This window comes from Uloborus diversus, chromosome 9 (genome assembly GCF_026930045.1).
Source record: "Uloborus diversus isolate 005 chromosome 9, Udiv.v.3.1, whole genome shotgun sequence".
NCBI classification, from domain to species: Eukaryota; Metazoa; Arthropoda; class Arachnida; order Araneae; family Uloboridae; genus Uloborus; species Uloborus diversus.
The window spans coordinates 139,432,380-139,447,562 of NC_072739.1; the positions used below are offsets into that span (position 1 = coordinate 139,432,380).

Consider the following 15,183-nt stretch of genomic DNA (forward strand, 5'->3'; position numbering starts at 1 on the left):
GATTTCTTTAACATTCTTAGCGTAACCTTTATTTTGGCTGTGGAAAAAGAAAATCCCATCTACACCAAACGCGTCAACAAGGTGACGCGGAACCCCCCCCCCCCCCCTCCCTCCATCATTTTTCCTACTACTAAAGCCTGGTTTCCTAGAAGCGAAATCACCGAGCTTTAGCGTCGCTGCTTGGCGTGACGCTGAAAGTCAAGTGAATCCGACGTGGCCACTCACGACGTCGATTTCGCTCTGGCGCGCATGCGCAGAAGAATCAACTTTTCCTCTCGGCGATAAGCGACGCCGAAGGTCGGCGATTCGCTCCTAGGAAACCCAATGCTTAAAAGACCACACCCGATGAGGATAAACAAAAAATACACAACAAAAACAAAAGAAAAAAGAAAGTCATGACGTCGTACGGAAGTTGAAAATAATCCACTCAAAAAAGAAAACAAAATGGGGAGAAAGATAAATAGTGTTCTGAAATCTTCCCACCAAACCTTCATTCGGTCATTTCATTCAATTCGTTGCGGTGTAGCAGCTGAGTTTTTAGCAATGTAAGTTTAAGTATTATTATTCCTTTTTAGTCGGCTTATAGTTAGTCGATATATCAGCAAAACAGTTGAATATCCAACATTATAGGATTGGTTTTGTATCAGTGAAGACTCCCATTATAAGAGTTTCAAAATCACCGAATACAAGTTTACTCCAGGCATGAAACAGATGAAAAAGAAAAGGTATGTTTCGAATAAATTAGTATTTCGTTACTTTAAGAAGAAATTGGAAAGTAAAATAAAATACTCATTGGAGATAAAAATGTGGATGATGATCAAGAAAAATTATTCCTCATTGAGTGTCAACAGACGTAAAAATATGTTTCGGTTAGAATATTTCGAAAATTTAACTAGATTAATCTCTTTTATATTTAAAGTAAATAAAAGTAAGGTTTCAAAGAAATCCTGGAAGGAAGTCTGTGGCGGACGTGCGTCCAGGAGACCCCATAGCACCTACAGCCTTGAAATTTTGTACAAAATTACTTCGAGCCCCGGGCTGTGCACCTGGGGTTTTATTTTTTGAAATGGGGTTGTTTCCTTCAGTCAAAAGTAGTACATTTTGTCCCTGAAATTGATGGAATAAGCGAAAAAAAAATAACATGGACTCAGAAAATACTTTCATTTTCCCGACAGTTATTTTTTAATTAATTTTTTAAAATGTCCGATTCTTCAAACAAGGCGTGGTCTTTATGACGTCACAAATGATACACTATGGCGCATCTTTCTACCGCATTTCCACGTTATGATAATCAAAAAGCGAATGGGGTCATTTCCAAAATTTTAAAAGTATTTTTACTTCCTTTTTACAAAAAAGGAAGTATTGTATTCGCGAAAAAACTTTCACTCAAAAATCGACCTTAATTTCCATTTTACTCACCCCCGAATGAATGATGAGTTTTTTTTTTTTTTTTTTCGACTCTCCCACACGTGGATAAGTGCCTAAGAGCGTATAGACACGCGAAATATCCATTTTGACAATTCCCGAGTTCATTACAACGAGTTTTCTCGTGACGTCTGTATGTACGTATGTATGTCGCATAACTCAAGAACGGTTAAGTCCAAGAAAGTTGAAATTTGGTACGTAGACTCTTAGTGGGGTGTAGTTGTTCACCTCCCGTTTTGGTTGTATTCGGGAGTTTCTAAAAGGGTCTTTTGCCCCTTTTTGGGGGGAAATCATTGTTAATTTCGATTTAAACTCAAGTGGTGTTATTATTTGGCGGTCACTAGGCGATATATCGCCAGTCTTTTGGTCGCCAAGTTTTGTCGCCAACTTGGCGACAAATTAGCGATTTTTTTTTATTTTAAATCTGTTTCAATTCGGCCACTGTTGGTGATATTTAGAGAGTAAACTATTGAATCACATTAAAATTGCCAGTAATGGGGAAATTACATTAAATTGGAGTAAAAAGAAGTCATGTGATGCACACATCAGCTCGTTTTCTAAAACAGCATGCTTAAAAATATAGTATCTGACCATTTTTTAAATTGTTGAAGTTTAATATTTTTAAAAAATTACTTAAATCGGTGCGCTTTCATTGTTTACGTTTCTGTCGTGTGACATCACAAATAATGAAATGGCATTCAGTGTTGCCATTCACGGAGGAAAAATATTTAATTCGCATCTTTACTCACGTGTATTGGCAACGATATGGTTGATAGCAAGCGTAGAGCGCAATATTTAATTCGCTTCTTGATTATCATAACGTGGAAACATGGTAGAAAGATGCGCAAAATTGCATCATTTGTGACGTCATAAAGATCACGCCACGCCTTGTTTTCAAATTCGGACATTTTAAAAAATTAATTAAAAAATAACTGTTGAAAAAATGAAAGTATTTTCTGGGTCCATGTTATTTTTTTTACTCATTCTTTGACTGAAGGACACAACCCCATTACAACTGCGCTCTACGCTTGCTATCAACCATATCGTTGCCAATACACGTGAGTAAAGATGCGAATTAAATTTAGTGAACCATGAATGGCAACACTGAATGGCATTTCATCATTTGTGATGTCATCGGCAGAAGCGTTTAAACGATGAAAGAGCACCGATTTAAATTTTTTTTTAAATATTAAACTTAAAGAAATTATTTTAAAATGGTTAGATTCTGTGTTTTTTAAGCATGCTCTTTCAGAAAAAAAAAATTTAAAATTTTGGAAACGACCCTATTCGAATCATTTTTTTTTTTGTAATTAATTTTTTAAGCTCAAATTTCGCGTAAATTGCCTATTAAAGGGGTGAAAAATTACTTACACATATTAATATTATATATCGTTGGAAAGGGTAGAATTTTCCCCGAACTACGGAATTTGTTTCAATGCTCTAACTCAAATACGGCGAAAGTTATTCGCGTTTTTCGCTCGACCTTTTTAAGGCTTAACTAAAATTTAGGCACTACTTTTTTCATTAAATCTATCAGTAAAAAGCGAAGGAATTGTCCTACAGTTTTCTTTTAGACACCACTGAAAAGAGCGGCTTTTTTTACTCCAGATCTAACTCGACCTATGGTCGAAAACTAAACTTCTATCTCCAAAGGAAAAAAAGGTACAAGCCATTAAATATCAATTTAGAATAACTTCATCTCCATTAAAATTATTGATGTTTTATTTGGCGTTGCCATAGTTACGTCTTTTCGATTCACATGTTTCTTCTTTCTCATTCACAAACTTTAAGGGTTTTGATTGTAACGCAAAATCTTGGGCTCAACTCAATTCAAGCCCCGAAATAAAGAGCAAAATATATTACTAGAGACCACTAATATGAAAGCGACTTTTCAAACGTACAAAACTGCAGTTTTTCACTGCTCATGAGCTCCATAGCCCTTACGGCTCTGCAAGTTGGTACAAGTTATTTTGAAACACGGGGAAGGGGTGCTTTTTGATACAAAGGGAGCTCATAATGCGTTTTTAATCTGTTTCTTTTTAATTGACGATTTAAATCTTTGCGAATCAAATAAAATTGCGAAGCAATCCTCGGGGGTTGGTGAGCGTCAGCGAGCAGGGGGCGGAGCCCCCTAGTAATAAAAAAACGTATTTGGCGGATAAATCGAAGAAAGATGGGAGGAAAAAACTATTTGAAAACAAAACGTTTCGAAAACCCCCTCCCCCGGCTCGTCCTTTGGAATTTATCCAGGAGGGGGAGACGTGCAAAAGTATATACTCAATGCAAAATTTGTGGGAAAATAACAGAAACCACGCCAATTTTTGTTTCAATGTAAATTTTTAAAAGCTGGGGGCTAAATTATCCCTCCTAAATTTCGGACTTGCCCCCCCCCCCCCCGGCTCTACGAAAAAAAATAATAAACCACTAGTAATCGGTTTTTTGTTTAGCTCTCAAATGCAAGAAAAGCATGCTGAAAACACCAAGAGAAATTCTGAAAAACAGGAGGAAAATAGACAAGGAACGCATTTTTTCCTTCTTTGAAAAACTGCTCTAACTGATGACTTTTGTAATCGAACAAATGTTTCCAGGCCCGGATCTATAAGTTTTGGGGGCCCCTGCAACAAAATCTGTAGGGCCCCTCCCCACAGACTATCAGTATATATTTGCAACGTTAACAAGTATTAGTGCTAAGTTTTTTTTTTTTCAATTTCTTGGGCCGTTGAGCCCCTTAAGGACGTGTCCCCCCCCCCCCAATAATAAAGCAGAAATTTTGGATGTACGAATGTCTGGATGTCTGTGACACGCATAGGGCCTAGACCGGGGTTGCCAGACGTCCCGGATTTCAAGGGACAGTCCAGTATTTTGAAAAATTGTCCCGCGTCCCGAGGAACTTACATGCGAGACGGCTAAAGTCCCGTATTCTAGCTAATAACAATGCAGTGAAACCTGTATAAGTTGGCCACCTGCGGTGCACTACTTTAGTGGTCAACTTAAGCATGTGGTCTACTTATAGTAGAGGTTGAAGGTGGTCAACTTTACAGGTTTTACTGTATTTTACAAAACGGGACATTATTTTAAGGGGAGAAAAAAAACAAAAAATGTGAAATAAAGAGCAATAAGAAAATCAGGTGGCAGCAAACGCAAAAAATATTTTCGTTTTAATTTGGTTTTTGTTTTGGCGGCAGACCATGAGGAGCCGAATGATTGCTTCCTGTTTGGTCATCGACTTATGTGGGAAATATATCTCTCCGCTGCGTCGTCAATCGCAGTGAAAATGATTTCTATACTTTATCGCGACATTTTGTAAGGTTTAAGAGCCATTATTTTGAAGTTCAGACAAGGTGTGGCAGTGACCATTTTTGATTTTTATAATTTTTTTATATGTCAAAGTAGGTCATGAGAAGTAAACATTCTGAAATTTTTAGCCTTCCAAAAATTTTTTTTCGCTCGTTAAAAATTCCCAAAGTTTGACGTTTTGCAGCGCGTTTTAGAAAAATTCTAAAAGTCGCGTTTCAGTGCGCTTTAGCTCTTTACAGAAACACCACCCCACGGTTATGTTTATATTAATTGGTTGTACTGTATCTAGTGATGATGACTTCATAGTTATTTTGGTTGGGGGTTGATGCTTTCTTCAGATAAGGGGTCGCAAAGTATGGATTCTATCCGTTTTCGCGCAAGTTGAACCTGCGTTATTTCCCCCAAAAAGCCACCCCCCCCCGAAAAAAATGTAACATATACTGAAAGTTTATACTATGAAGAGAGTAAATTGCACAAAATTTGTTTGAGGTTTATTTTTTTTAGGAGAAAAATACCCTGATATTTTTCAAATTATCAAAAATTGTGCTTTTTTTATCGCAATTAACTCAAAACAGCATCACTAGGAAAAAAAACCTTTTATATATTATGGTACCTGGCTATGTGTAAAACATCATGAAAAAGAAAGCAGCATGGGATCTCTTCTTGTTTTCCAGAAAATAATTTTTTTTGTAGCTCATTTTATGCGTTTTCTGGTACGTAAAACGTGTGTCCAGTATGCAGATTAGATCTTCTAAAACTTTAAGGATGTAGCAAAAATGTATATATGTGTGTATAGAGAAAGAAAAAGACTAGTAATACTTTATTTTTCTGATTTTTAAAAATTGATGGTATTTTAATTGCAGGTAATTCAGAAAACGATAAATCCATATCATATATATATATATATATATATATATATATATATATATATATATATATCATGAACAATATCTGCTTCACTTTCCTCTAAATGTCTATTTTCTATGTCAGTTTCAAATACCTCTAAAAGGCTGTCAGTTCTTGATAAATCAGTATTATTCGCTTTTTCTTGCTTGGGATATCATCTAAAAACAGTTTGAATTTGACTTTTTGTCAGATATTCGTTCGGTTGGGATATTTTTATGTCTTCAATCATCTCTGTTCTCATTGCATGTTATAATTGGTCGGACGTCTGTTTTCTGCCGGTTTTTTACCATAAAGGATCTTTTCATAAAGAAATTCTATTTGTTTCAATGAAAATTGTGTACTTTTACGAGTTGGGAGAGCCCACCCCTCACATGAGATTTCCAAAATGTTTTCTTCTTTGTTTTCTCTTTTGTTGCAGAACATGCAATGAGAATAGAGATGATTGAAGACATAAAAATATTCCAACCGAACGAATATCTGATAAAAAGTCAAATTGAAGCTGCTTTTAACCGATGTACAAAGGAAAAAAAAAGCGGATAATACTGATTTATCAAGAACCGACAGTCTTTTAGAGGTATTTGAAGATGACATAGAAAAAAAGGCATTTAGAGGAAAGTGAAACAGATATTGTTCATGATATTTCTTCCATTGCTACGGACATAAATAAGAAAGAATTATTTTGGGATTGATACGATAAATCTATATATATGTATATATATATATATATATATATATATATATATATATATATATATATATATATATATATATATATATATATATATATATATATATATATATATATATATATATATATGATATCGATTTATCGTTTTCTGAATTACCTGCAATTAAAATAACATCAATTTGTAAAAATCAGAAAAATAAAGTATTACTAGTCTTTTTCTTTCTCTATGCACACATATATACATTCTTGCTACATCCTTAAAGTTTCAGAAGATCTAATCTGCATACTGGACACACGTTTTACGTACGAGAAAACGCATAAAATGAGCTACAAAAAAATTATTTTCTGGAAAACAAGAAGAGATCCCATGCTGCTTTCTTTTTCATGATGTTTTACACATAGCCAGGTACCATAATATATAAAAGGTTTTTTTTTTTCCTAGTGATGCTGTTTTGAGTTAATTGTGATCAAAAAAGCACAATTTTTGATAATTTGAAAAATATTAGGGCATTTTTCTCCTAAAAAAATTAAACCTCAAACAAATTTTGTGTCATTTACTCTCTTCATAGTATAAACTTTCAGTATATGTTACATTTTTTTCGGGGGGTGGCTTTTTGGGGGAAATAACGCAGGTTCAACTTGCGCGAAAACGGATAAAATCCATACTTTGCGACCCCTTATCTGAAGAAAGCAACAACCCCCAACCAAAATAACTATGAAGTCGTCATCACTAGATACAGTACAACCAATAAATATAAACATAACCGTGGGGTGGTGTTTCTGTAAAGAGCTAAAGCGCACTGAAATGCGACTTTTAGAATTTTTTTAAAAAGCGCTGCAAAACGTCAAACTTTGGGAATTTTTAACGAGCGAAAAAAATTTTTTGGAAAGCTAAAAATTTCAGAATGTTTACTTCTTATGGCCTACTTTGAGATATAAAAAAATTAGGAAAATCAAAAATGGTCACTGCCAAAATTTCCGTTTTTTGTCTGAATTTCAAAATAATGGCTCTTAAAGCTTTGTTACGATTGAATTTTTCAAATTTATCACGAAGAGACGTTCTAAGTCGGAAAGCACACCTTAATATTTTAGTTTTTATGAGCAGTAAATTATGAAAACATCGCTAATGCAACGTTCTTCCTATATAATTTTTATGGAATTATGTTCAGCAAATTAATAGAATATCCCTAATGCAACGTTCTTCTTTTTCTGTTAAATTTTGGAAAAACGTCTTGTTTTGCCTTTCTTCCTCTTTCAAAATATTTCTACAGCTTCTGCTGGTTTCTGGAAGTAACAAAACTGTTTTCTATCCTCTCTTTGTTTTACTTTTAAACTTTTAATAAATAACAATTAAATTCTACCTAAAATGTAACATTATTTCAGGGCCGTATAACCAGAAAATAATTTCGGGGAGGATTTTAAAACTTTCATGCGGAGCTTTGCGCTATTTGTTCTAATATGCATGTAGTCGGATTTTCTATTCTGAAAGCGTTTTATGCAATTAATATACATATGTCAGACATTTGAGTTTTGAAACAATACTTTTTGGAAATTTCTAAATATAAACGAACATCGAAATGTCAAACCGAACTTTCCGGGGGGGGTGAGGGGGTGAATCCTATGATCTCCCCTTGTTTACGGCCCTGCATTATTTAATTGTTACCAATATCGGTTTATTACTACTAATTCTGATTTAAAATCTTAACATTTATTTTCAAATAAATTGTAAACCTTTTCTTTCGTTTAAGAGTTAAAACTAGGGATCATAAGCAAATTGGCAGATTACCAATTAATCAGCAGGGTCAATTAATGATCATGATAATTTTTAACACGACTAGTTTCGCCATTACCTTTTTTTTTCTCAAATTAATAAAATTAAAAAAAAAAGAAAAGAAAAACACATCCGCCGCCTTTTTGAAGTCGGTAAAAAATGTCCTTCAACTTCCGTTATCAAATTTTCATAATATTGTCACTGAAGTTCATTTAGTTTTACGCAAATTTTGTACTCTGTCTTTATTTTGGGTTTTACATTTTCATGCTACATGTTACACTTGTGGTGCAGAAAATTACATTCTTTCATTGTTAATAAAATGATTCATCAAGGTTTCTTGTTCAAATACTAGAGGATTTAAGAGTAATTAAAAAGTATATACGGCAAAATTTGACCGATTATGAATAATCCTCAAAGCGGCAGATTATCACCGATTAATCGGCGCATCCCAAATTTATACAGTTCACTGTTTGAGTTATTATTGATTGAATGTTAACTATATCAAATGTTACTTTACTTATAACTGAACTATTCTAACAAATTTTAATTCAATAAACAAAACAAACGTTTTTAAAGTTCACAAATCTTTAAGTTACACTACTTCTGGCACGATGAAGGCAAAATTTCAACTTACATTGGAAGTACAATCACAGAAGTAATGGGACGGAAGTAACGTCATAAATAGGAGAGCATTTGACGCAAACACTTAAAAATATATTAATTTGAAGCCGAAAATGATGCGACAAATTCGTGAAAAAAGTACCCGTTATAGGTCTCGAGAGAAAGGAAAAAAAAAAAAAAACACATAATAGACGTTAAGTAAAACATAAAGGTGAACCAAATGACCTTTTAATCGGCAAAGCGATGCGACCACCGCTAGTTAGATACTAAAAAAAAAAAAAAAATTGGCAGTTACCCATTCCCCCTTGTAATACAACATTTAATTAGGCCCCCTCTATTTTTTTTTTTTTTTGTTTAGATATGTTGCAAAATTTCAAGATTTTTCTCAGTTTGAGGAAATTCCCAGACTATGCTTGATACAGTATGGGATCCCAATCCAGAATGCTCGGGACTGCGACTTTTCCGGATTTTGGATTCTGACATTAAAAAAAAAAAAAAATAGTGAAAACTCTCCTATCGTGTGGTACGTCACATTTTTCCTAGTTTTGCTAATGCCAGAACATTTTTTTTTTTTTTGACAAATTTGAATAAAAGTATGCTTTTTTATGTTAAAACAAAAGTCGGAGATAATTTGCTGCGGCATATAGCCACTGCCTTCTAGACTAGGAAAGCCAACGCGCAGGAAACATGACGTCATTACAGTAGACGATCAAATCGTGTAGAGCGATTGCGATTTTCGGAGGAATTTATAACGCATTTAAAGAAAATTTCAGTACAATAAGCATTTTCTATCAGACTCTTTTTCTTATCAGAATAAAATAACAATAAAAATTTTCTAATATAGTAGGTCTCTACGCGATATTTTTTCTTTTTTAACTGGAAGTTATGAAATTATTTAACGAATTTTCATTTGAATATATTTATTTCAGTATTCAATCTTCATTAATTTTTAAAGCAACAATAATCTTGAAAATGATAGCTGGTAGAACTACTTCTAATTATGCGGAACAATTAATCGGATCGTATTTTTACGTATATTTCACAATAATTATTCATTCAGAAGTCCTCAGTATAACTCATTTTTAAAGATTTAAAATTTCATCTATATTTTTCTTTTTTCATAAAATTGAAAACTCCAATAAAGGATTGATTGCGATTTTAAAAACAAAGTTCAGATGATATTTGTAGATATGTCAATAGCAAAACTTGGCAATAAATAAAAAATCTCATTTATGATTTTTTTTTTTTTTTTTTTTTTTTGAGGCTTGTTCAAGGCTATGAAGTCTACGTTACTATTTTAATTATCGTCAATGAATCTTTAACTAACGTTGTTCGTTAGAGTTTTGAGAAAATTAAATAAGCATGTACGGTAGGGGTTAGTTTACATGGGAGTTCACATGAGCTGAGGTTCAGCCCTTCTTTTCATTTTTGCGAGAATATTAATATTTTGGACCAAATTCGGACTATTTTACATGTAAAAACAAGTTTTGAAGACTGCAAGGCTCTCCAGCACTTTAGTTAGAAATTAAGTCCTAATGTAGGGTACAATTCAATAATTAAGTTAAACATAAAATTTGCCGCGAATATTTTAAAATTTTGTGTACGCAATTGAAAAAACTGATCAAAATAATAGATCCATTTTAGTCAGAATATTTATTTTTCAGAATCATATTATTTACCAGCTGTCAGTTTTAAGACTATTGTTGCTCTAAAAATAAGATAAAGATCGAATTTAGAAATAGTTATTTTCAATTGAAAAATTTGTTCAATAATCTTGAAACCTTCAATAAAAAAGAAAAAAAAATCACTTTGAAACACATTTAAATGTACTATGTTGGAAAATTATTTTGTTACTCTACTTTGAAAAGAAGAAAGGCTGTCACAGCTCCTTGTATTGAAATTTTCTGTTAAAGAGCACAAAATTCTTCCGAAAACACAATCGATCTGTACGATCAGATTGCCTACTGTAGTGACGTCACGTTACCAACTTGCTGGCTTTCCTAGTCTAAAAGGCAGTGATATAGCCCGCGGATGTTGCTTTTTATTATTTTGCAATGTGTCGCTCAATACAATAAATAAATGATATTTTAACTGAAAATATTTTTTTTTTACTCTTGTTTAATAGGCTTTACATTGCAAACTTCTGAGAAGAAAAGAAGAATTATTGGAAACCGAAAGTGGATGTTAAAGGATTGCTGCACAATTACAGCAATACGCTTGTTTGCGCATTTCACGTGGCATCGAAAAAACGTTAAAAAAAAAAAAAAGCTGAACTGAAAAAATTGCGTTTTCAACAAGCAATTGCCGAACGTTAACACTTTTGAATTGCAGACACGTGTTCAGCGTTACAAGAAACGCCGAAACACGTGTCTGCACTAATCTGAAATTAGTGCTATTTGACGCTGCTATTTCTTATTTTACTTACTTCTGCCATCTGAATTCGATACTGAAAGATCATGCATTGAAAAATGATTAGATTGTTAAGTTTGCAGCAAGTGCCATTGTTTAAAAATAAATTCTCGCTACTGTACAGTCTGCCAACGGTTGCTATGGAATTGGCAAACGCCCAGTTAGGACGAGTCTATCTGAATGAAAGGGGGAAGTAAAAATTTTAATACGTGCTGTGCTCTCATTTAAATGTGACTCTGATTAATTTAGACGCTTACACCCGTCTGCAAAAACTGGCATCCCTGGAAATTAATAAATACGTCCATTTATGCCTGTAAACCGAATGTTAGCCTCTCCATCTCATCAGTGGTAGACTGCACTTCCGATTTGAAAAATTTTGATACCTGTAACTATATTTTGTTTTCTCGCGGTGCATTATCATCGGCAAAAAGTGAATTTAGATGAATATTAAAGCTTAAAATCGCACGGCACATGAACAAAATGTGAGAGAAATAAAATACTCGCAAAATTTAGACTATTATGTGAAATATTGAAACTTACAGAAATTACATTATCGCTTTCATGCCTCAACTCTTCTGTATCTTCAATATCATTCGCATCCAACCATGCTTGTAAATACGCATCTAACCGCCTTATTTCATTAGCTCTACGACCAGACGCGGCACTTTCTTCTACATTATTTGCACACACTGAATTTTTTTCAAAAATAGTCGGACAAGCACCATCTTTAAGTTTTGGAATTCTGCGCAAAATCTTGATATCGCCGTCGGGGCGAGGCAAGATATCGTGCGTAATGATACTATCTTTTTCGAAATGTTTGATACAAACAACAGTGTTCTTACTGGGTATGAAATTATATCGTCCAATTTTTTCGATCCATTGCAGTGTCAGTTCTGGCTGTTTTGGAAAACGGAACACAGTAACGTATCCAACAGACGAATTATAATTCGATTTGCAGTTAGGAACACAACATTTTCTACCTCCCATTGTTCAGGCTTTACTTATGCAGTGTGATTCTCAATTCAAGATGTCTTCTACCGCAACACACGTTCTAATGGACTTGAATTTGATGTGCATGAAAACCGAAATGCAATCCCATGATTTCAATTTTGTTTTAATACACGACGAAGGAGAAAACGGAATCGGAAGCACAACACAGGAACTGCCCTTTAACCACCATTGCGAAACCGTGAATCGATAGAAGAAAAAGCTCCCGGCTGTGACGTCACAGACTAGCAGCGCCACCAAGATGCTTTCGGTCGGTGTACTTAGAAAATGGCCTTGGATTTTCTACTGCGCGTTTCGTCTCTCTCCTTTATTTATTCATTCCTTGCCGGAGCTTAATTCATTTCTACGAACATTTAGAAGATGTAAATTCAATACAGTAGTAGTTTGGAGGGGGGGGGGGGGTCGTATCTGCAGTCGAGTTCAAAATGAGAAATGGCCATTACAAGTTTTGCGCCTCCATGTATTTGCTACGGATGTAACTTTTTCAGAAATTTTTAACAAATATTTCCCATTCGCTAATGACCATAAAACATTGTATTTGGTAAAATATGAGAGAAAGAATCGGTTGGTGACCGCGTAACTCAATTTTGATAAAAAGTGCAGATACGACTTAGTGCTTTGGATTGCGGAGTACGGAAACAAGTAGTTCGCCTCATTGTAATGAGTTCATCTCATCTTAATAAATAATTACTAAAAACAGTGAGTAAATGGTTACCATGAACAGCTATAGTCGATCCCCGTTAAAACGAACTCAAAGGGACTTATAAAGTTAACTCGTCTTAAGTTTAATTCGTATTATCCGAAGAACAATTAGCACCGAATAATATGACGGGAATCGAAAATGTTAACCGAATTCACCTTGGTAGTGATTCGTTTTATGCGTGTTCGAATTAACGAGGTTCGACTGTATTAAAAACGAGTCCACCCGCTACTGGCTTGTAAACCAAATTTCCTTATTTTTGCTTTGAATGAACTTGATAAACATTTATCGATTTGATATGCAAACAGCGGCGGATTTACCATGTCGCAACTGTCGAATCGCGAGGGGTCCCACAACCAAAAGGGTCCTGCAGGGGAGTCAAGATTGCGCATGGTAAATGCTTTACATTGTCCTATGATAGGCAACCAAAAGAAAAGAAAAAGCAGCAGCGTTGCGACGGGCTCGAAAACCTATAAATCCACCACTGTATGCAAAGCTCTTTTCAGACTTCTGCACCTCAATTCATACACCAGGATACCAAGTTCGTCATATAGGTTAAAATACAGCCACTCCTTCCTCTAACTCTTAAAAACACACAAATTTGTGTGTAGGTTTAAAAACTACACAGGGGTCTGTCTAGAAATTTTTTACAGAGCCTTATATTCTTGAATTTAAAGAATCTTTTATGAAATTTCAAAATGCGAACCAAAAGTAAAGCATCAACTATATATTTGATTTCAGATTTGCGTTATTAATATTTAAATGAGTTTCGAAAGGTCCGACTTATACAATCGAGATTTTGTGAAGGGTCCCTTTTAATTAGTTAGAATCTTGGGAAGGATCCTCAAATTAACCTAAATTTCCTCTGGCACAGACCTTGATGATGGATGGTCAAACATCTGCCTATGGATTGCTGGTGGGGCATTCCACGGTATTTTTGACATTTATGTAGAGTCCGTAACGTGACCTTTTTTGCCATAACTTTTTAATTTACTGTTTGATTAGCATATTATTTTATTTTGATCTTTTCCTACCAACACACCAGCTCAAATTAAATTAATTTGCAAATCAAACGGTAAATTAAAAAGTTATGGCAAAAAAAGGTCACGTTACGGACTCTACATAATGTCAAAAATACCGTGGAATGCCCTTGGTGCAGTTTTCGTGCCGTGCTATTTGTGACTTTTGATTTCGTTGCTTTTTTGCAATAACTGAATCTGAATGTCTTCTTCAACACACTTGAGTTGAAAAGTTTTGCATCAACTTCCTGCATTTTATTTTCAGCTAATCCAAGTCTCCTCTTCTCCCTTTTCCCAATTTGACTTCCCTGAACTTCAGCAAGCATCAAGAACCAAGTTCAAGCATTATCAAGGAACAAAAAAATCTAACTACTGTAAAAGCATTTATTTTCGAAATCCGTAATTTTCACGAAAGTCGGTGATTTTGCGAGCTAAAAATTCGCGAATTTTATATGAACAGAACTGAAAGTTGATTAGTGTTGTTGTTAGTTGTTGTCAAGTGTTAAATTTTTGCGGTGACGACGCACTCGCGAAAATAAGTGCTTTTGCAGTGCATAAAAAATACAACTGTATAAGAAATATTTATTTTGGTAACAAATTAACCATTCAACTGGATAAAAAATAGTAGGCTCGCCAGAATCTGAAACTACAACGACAAAATAAGTTAATATTTTTATATACACAATTTGAAAAATTTAGGTCAGTTGCGTGGAATAACCCTGACATAACATTATGACAATTCACATGCATTTTTTGTTATTTTTGACTTTATGATGATTACTATAAATCAATGCTATATTTTAGGAAGAGGATTGCAATTGGTTAAGAAATTGAGTTCATAATTACAGTAGAATTTGCATATGCACTACTTAGAAATAAACTTTTATAAATAAAATTATTAAATAAGGCTCAAAAGTAAAAATATAAATTTTTCGTAAAAAAAAAAAAAAAAAAAAAAAAAAAAAAAAAAAAAACGAATTGTGCATAATAATTGAATCATAGTGATTCCACGTCAACTGACACGATTTTTCAAACCGTCCCCGTTCAATCGTTCCAGAATTGGGATGAAATTTTATAGAGACGTTTCAGCTTCCGAGAGCCGAATCCTGAGGATCTAGGATCCTTAAAATATAGTGCTCCAAAATGGCAGATCAGATTTGTCAGAAGAATTGCCATGTTGTGGTCAAGGTTACAGAAAATTTTATAACAATGGAAACATGAAATTTTGAGAGCTTAAAGTACATTAGGCTGTTGATTCGTTCTAGTACTTATGCGAGTTTGAGCTCATAAGATTTTGAGTAGCATGCATATAAACTCATGAAAAAACGCTCTTTTATAC

At 34.1% G+C, this 15,183-nt stretch overlaps 1 protein-coding gene across 1 annotated transcript in view; it reads right to left on the reverse strand.

Annotated features, from left to right (window-relative positions):
* The window catches only part of LOC129230531 (muscle M-line assembly protein unc-89-like), a 63,420-nt gene extending 49,250 nt beyond the window's left edge, over positions 1-14,170 (reverse strand). Inside the window, exons 1-2 of the mRNA XM_054864935.1 lie at positions 14,065-14,170; positions 11,658-11,788 (exon numbers count right to left, since the gene is read on the reverse strand). Coding sequence (XP_054720910.1) covers positions 11,658-11,788; positions 14,065-14,170 — 237 coding nt within the window. The remainder of the gene's footprint in view (positions 1-11,657; positions 11,789-14,064) is intronic.
* Positions 14,171-15,183: the final 1,013 nt, after the last annotated feature.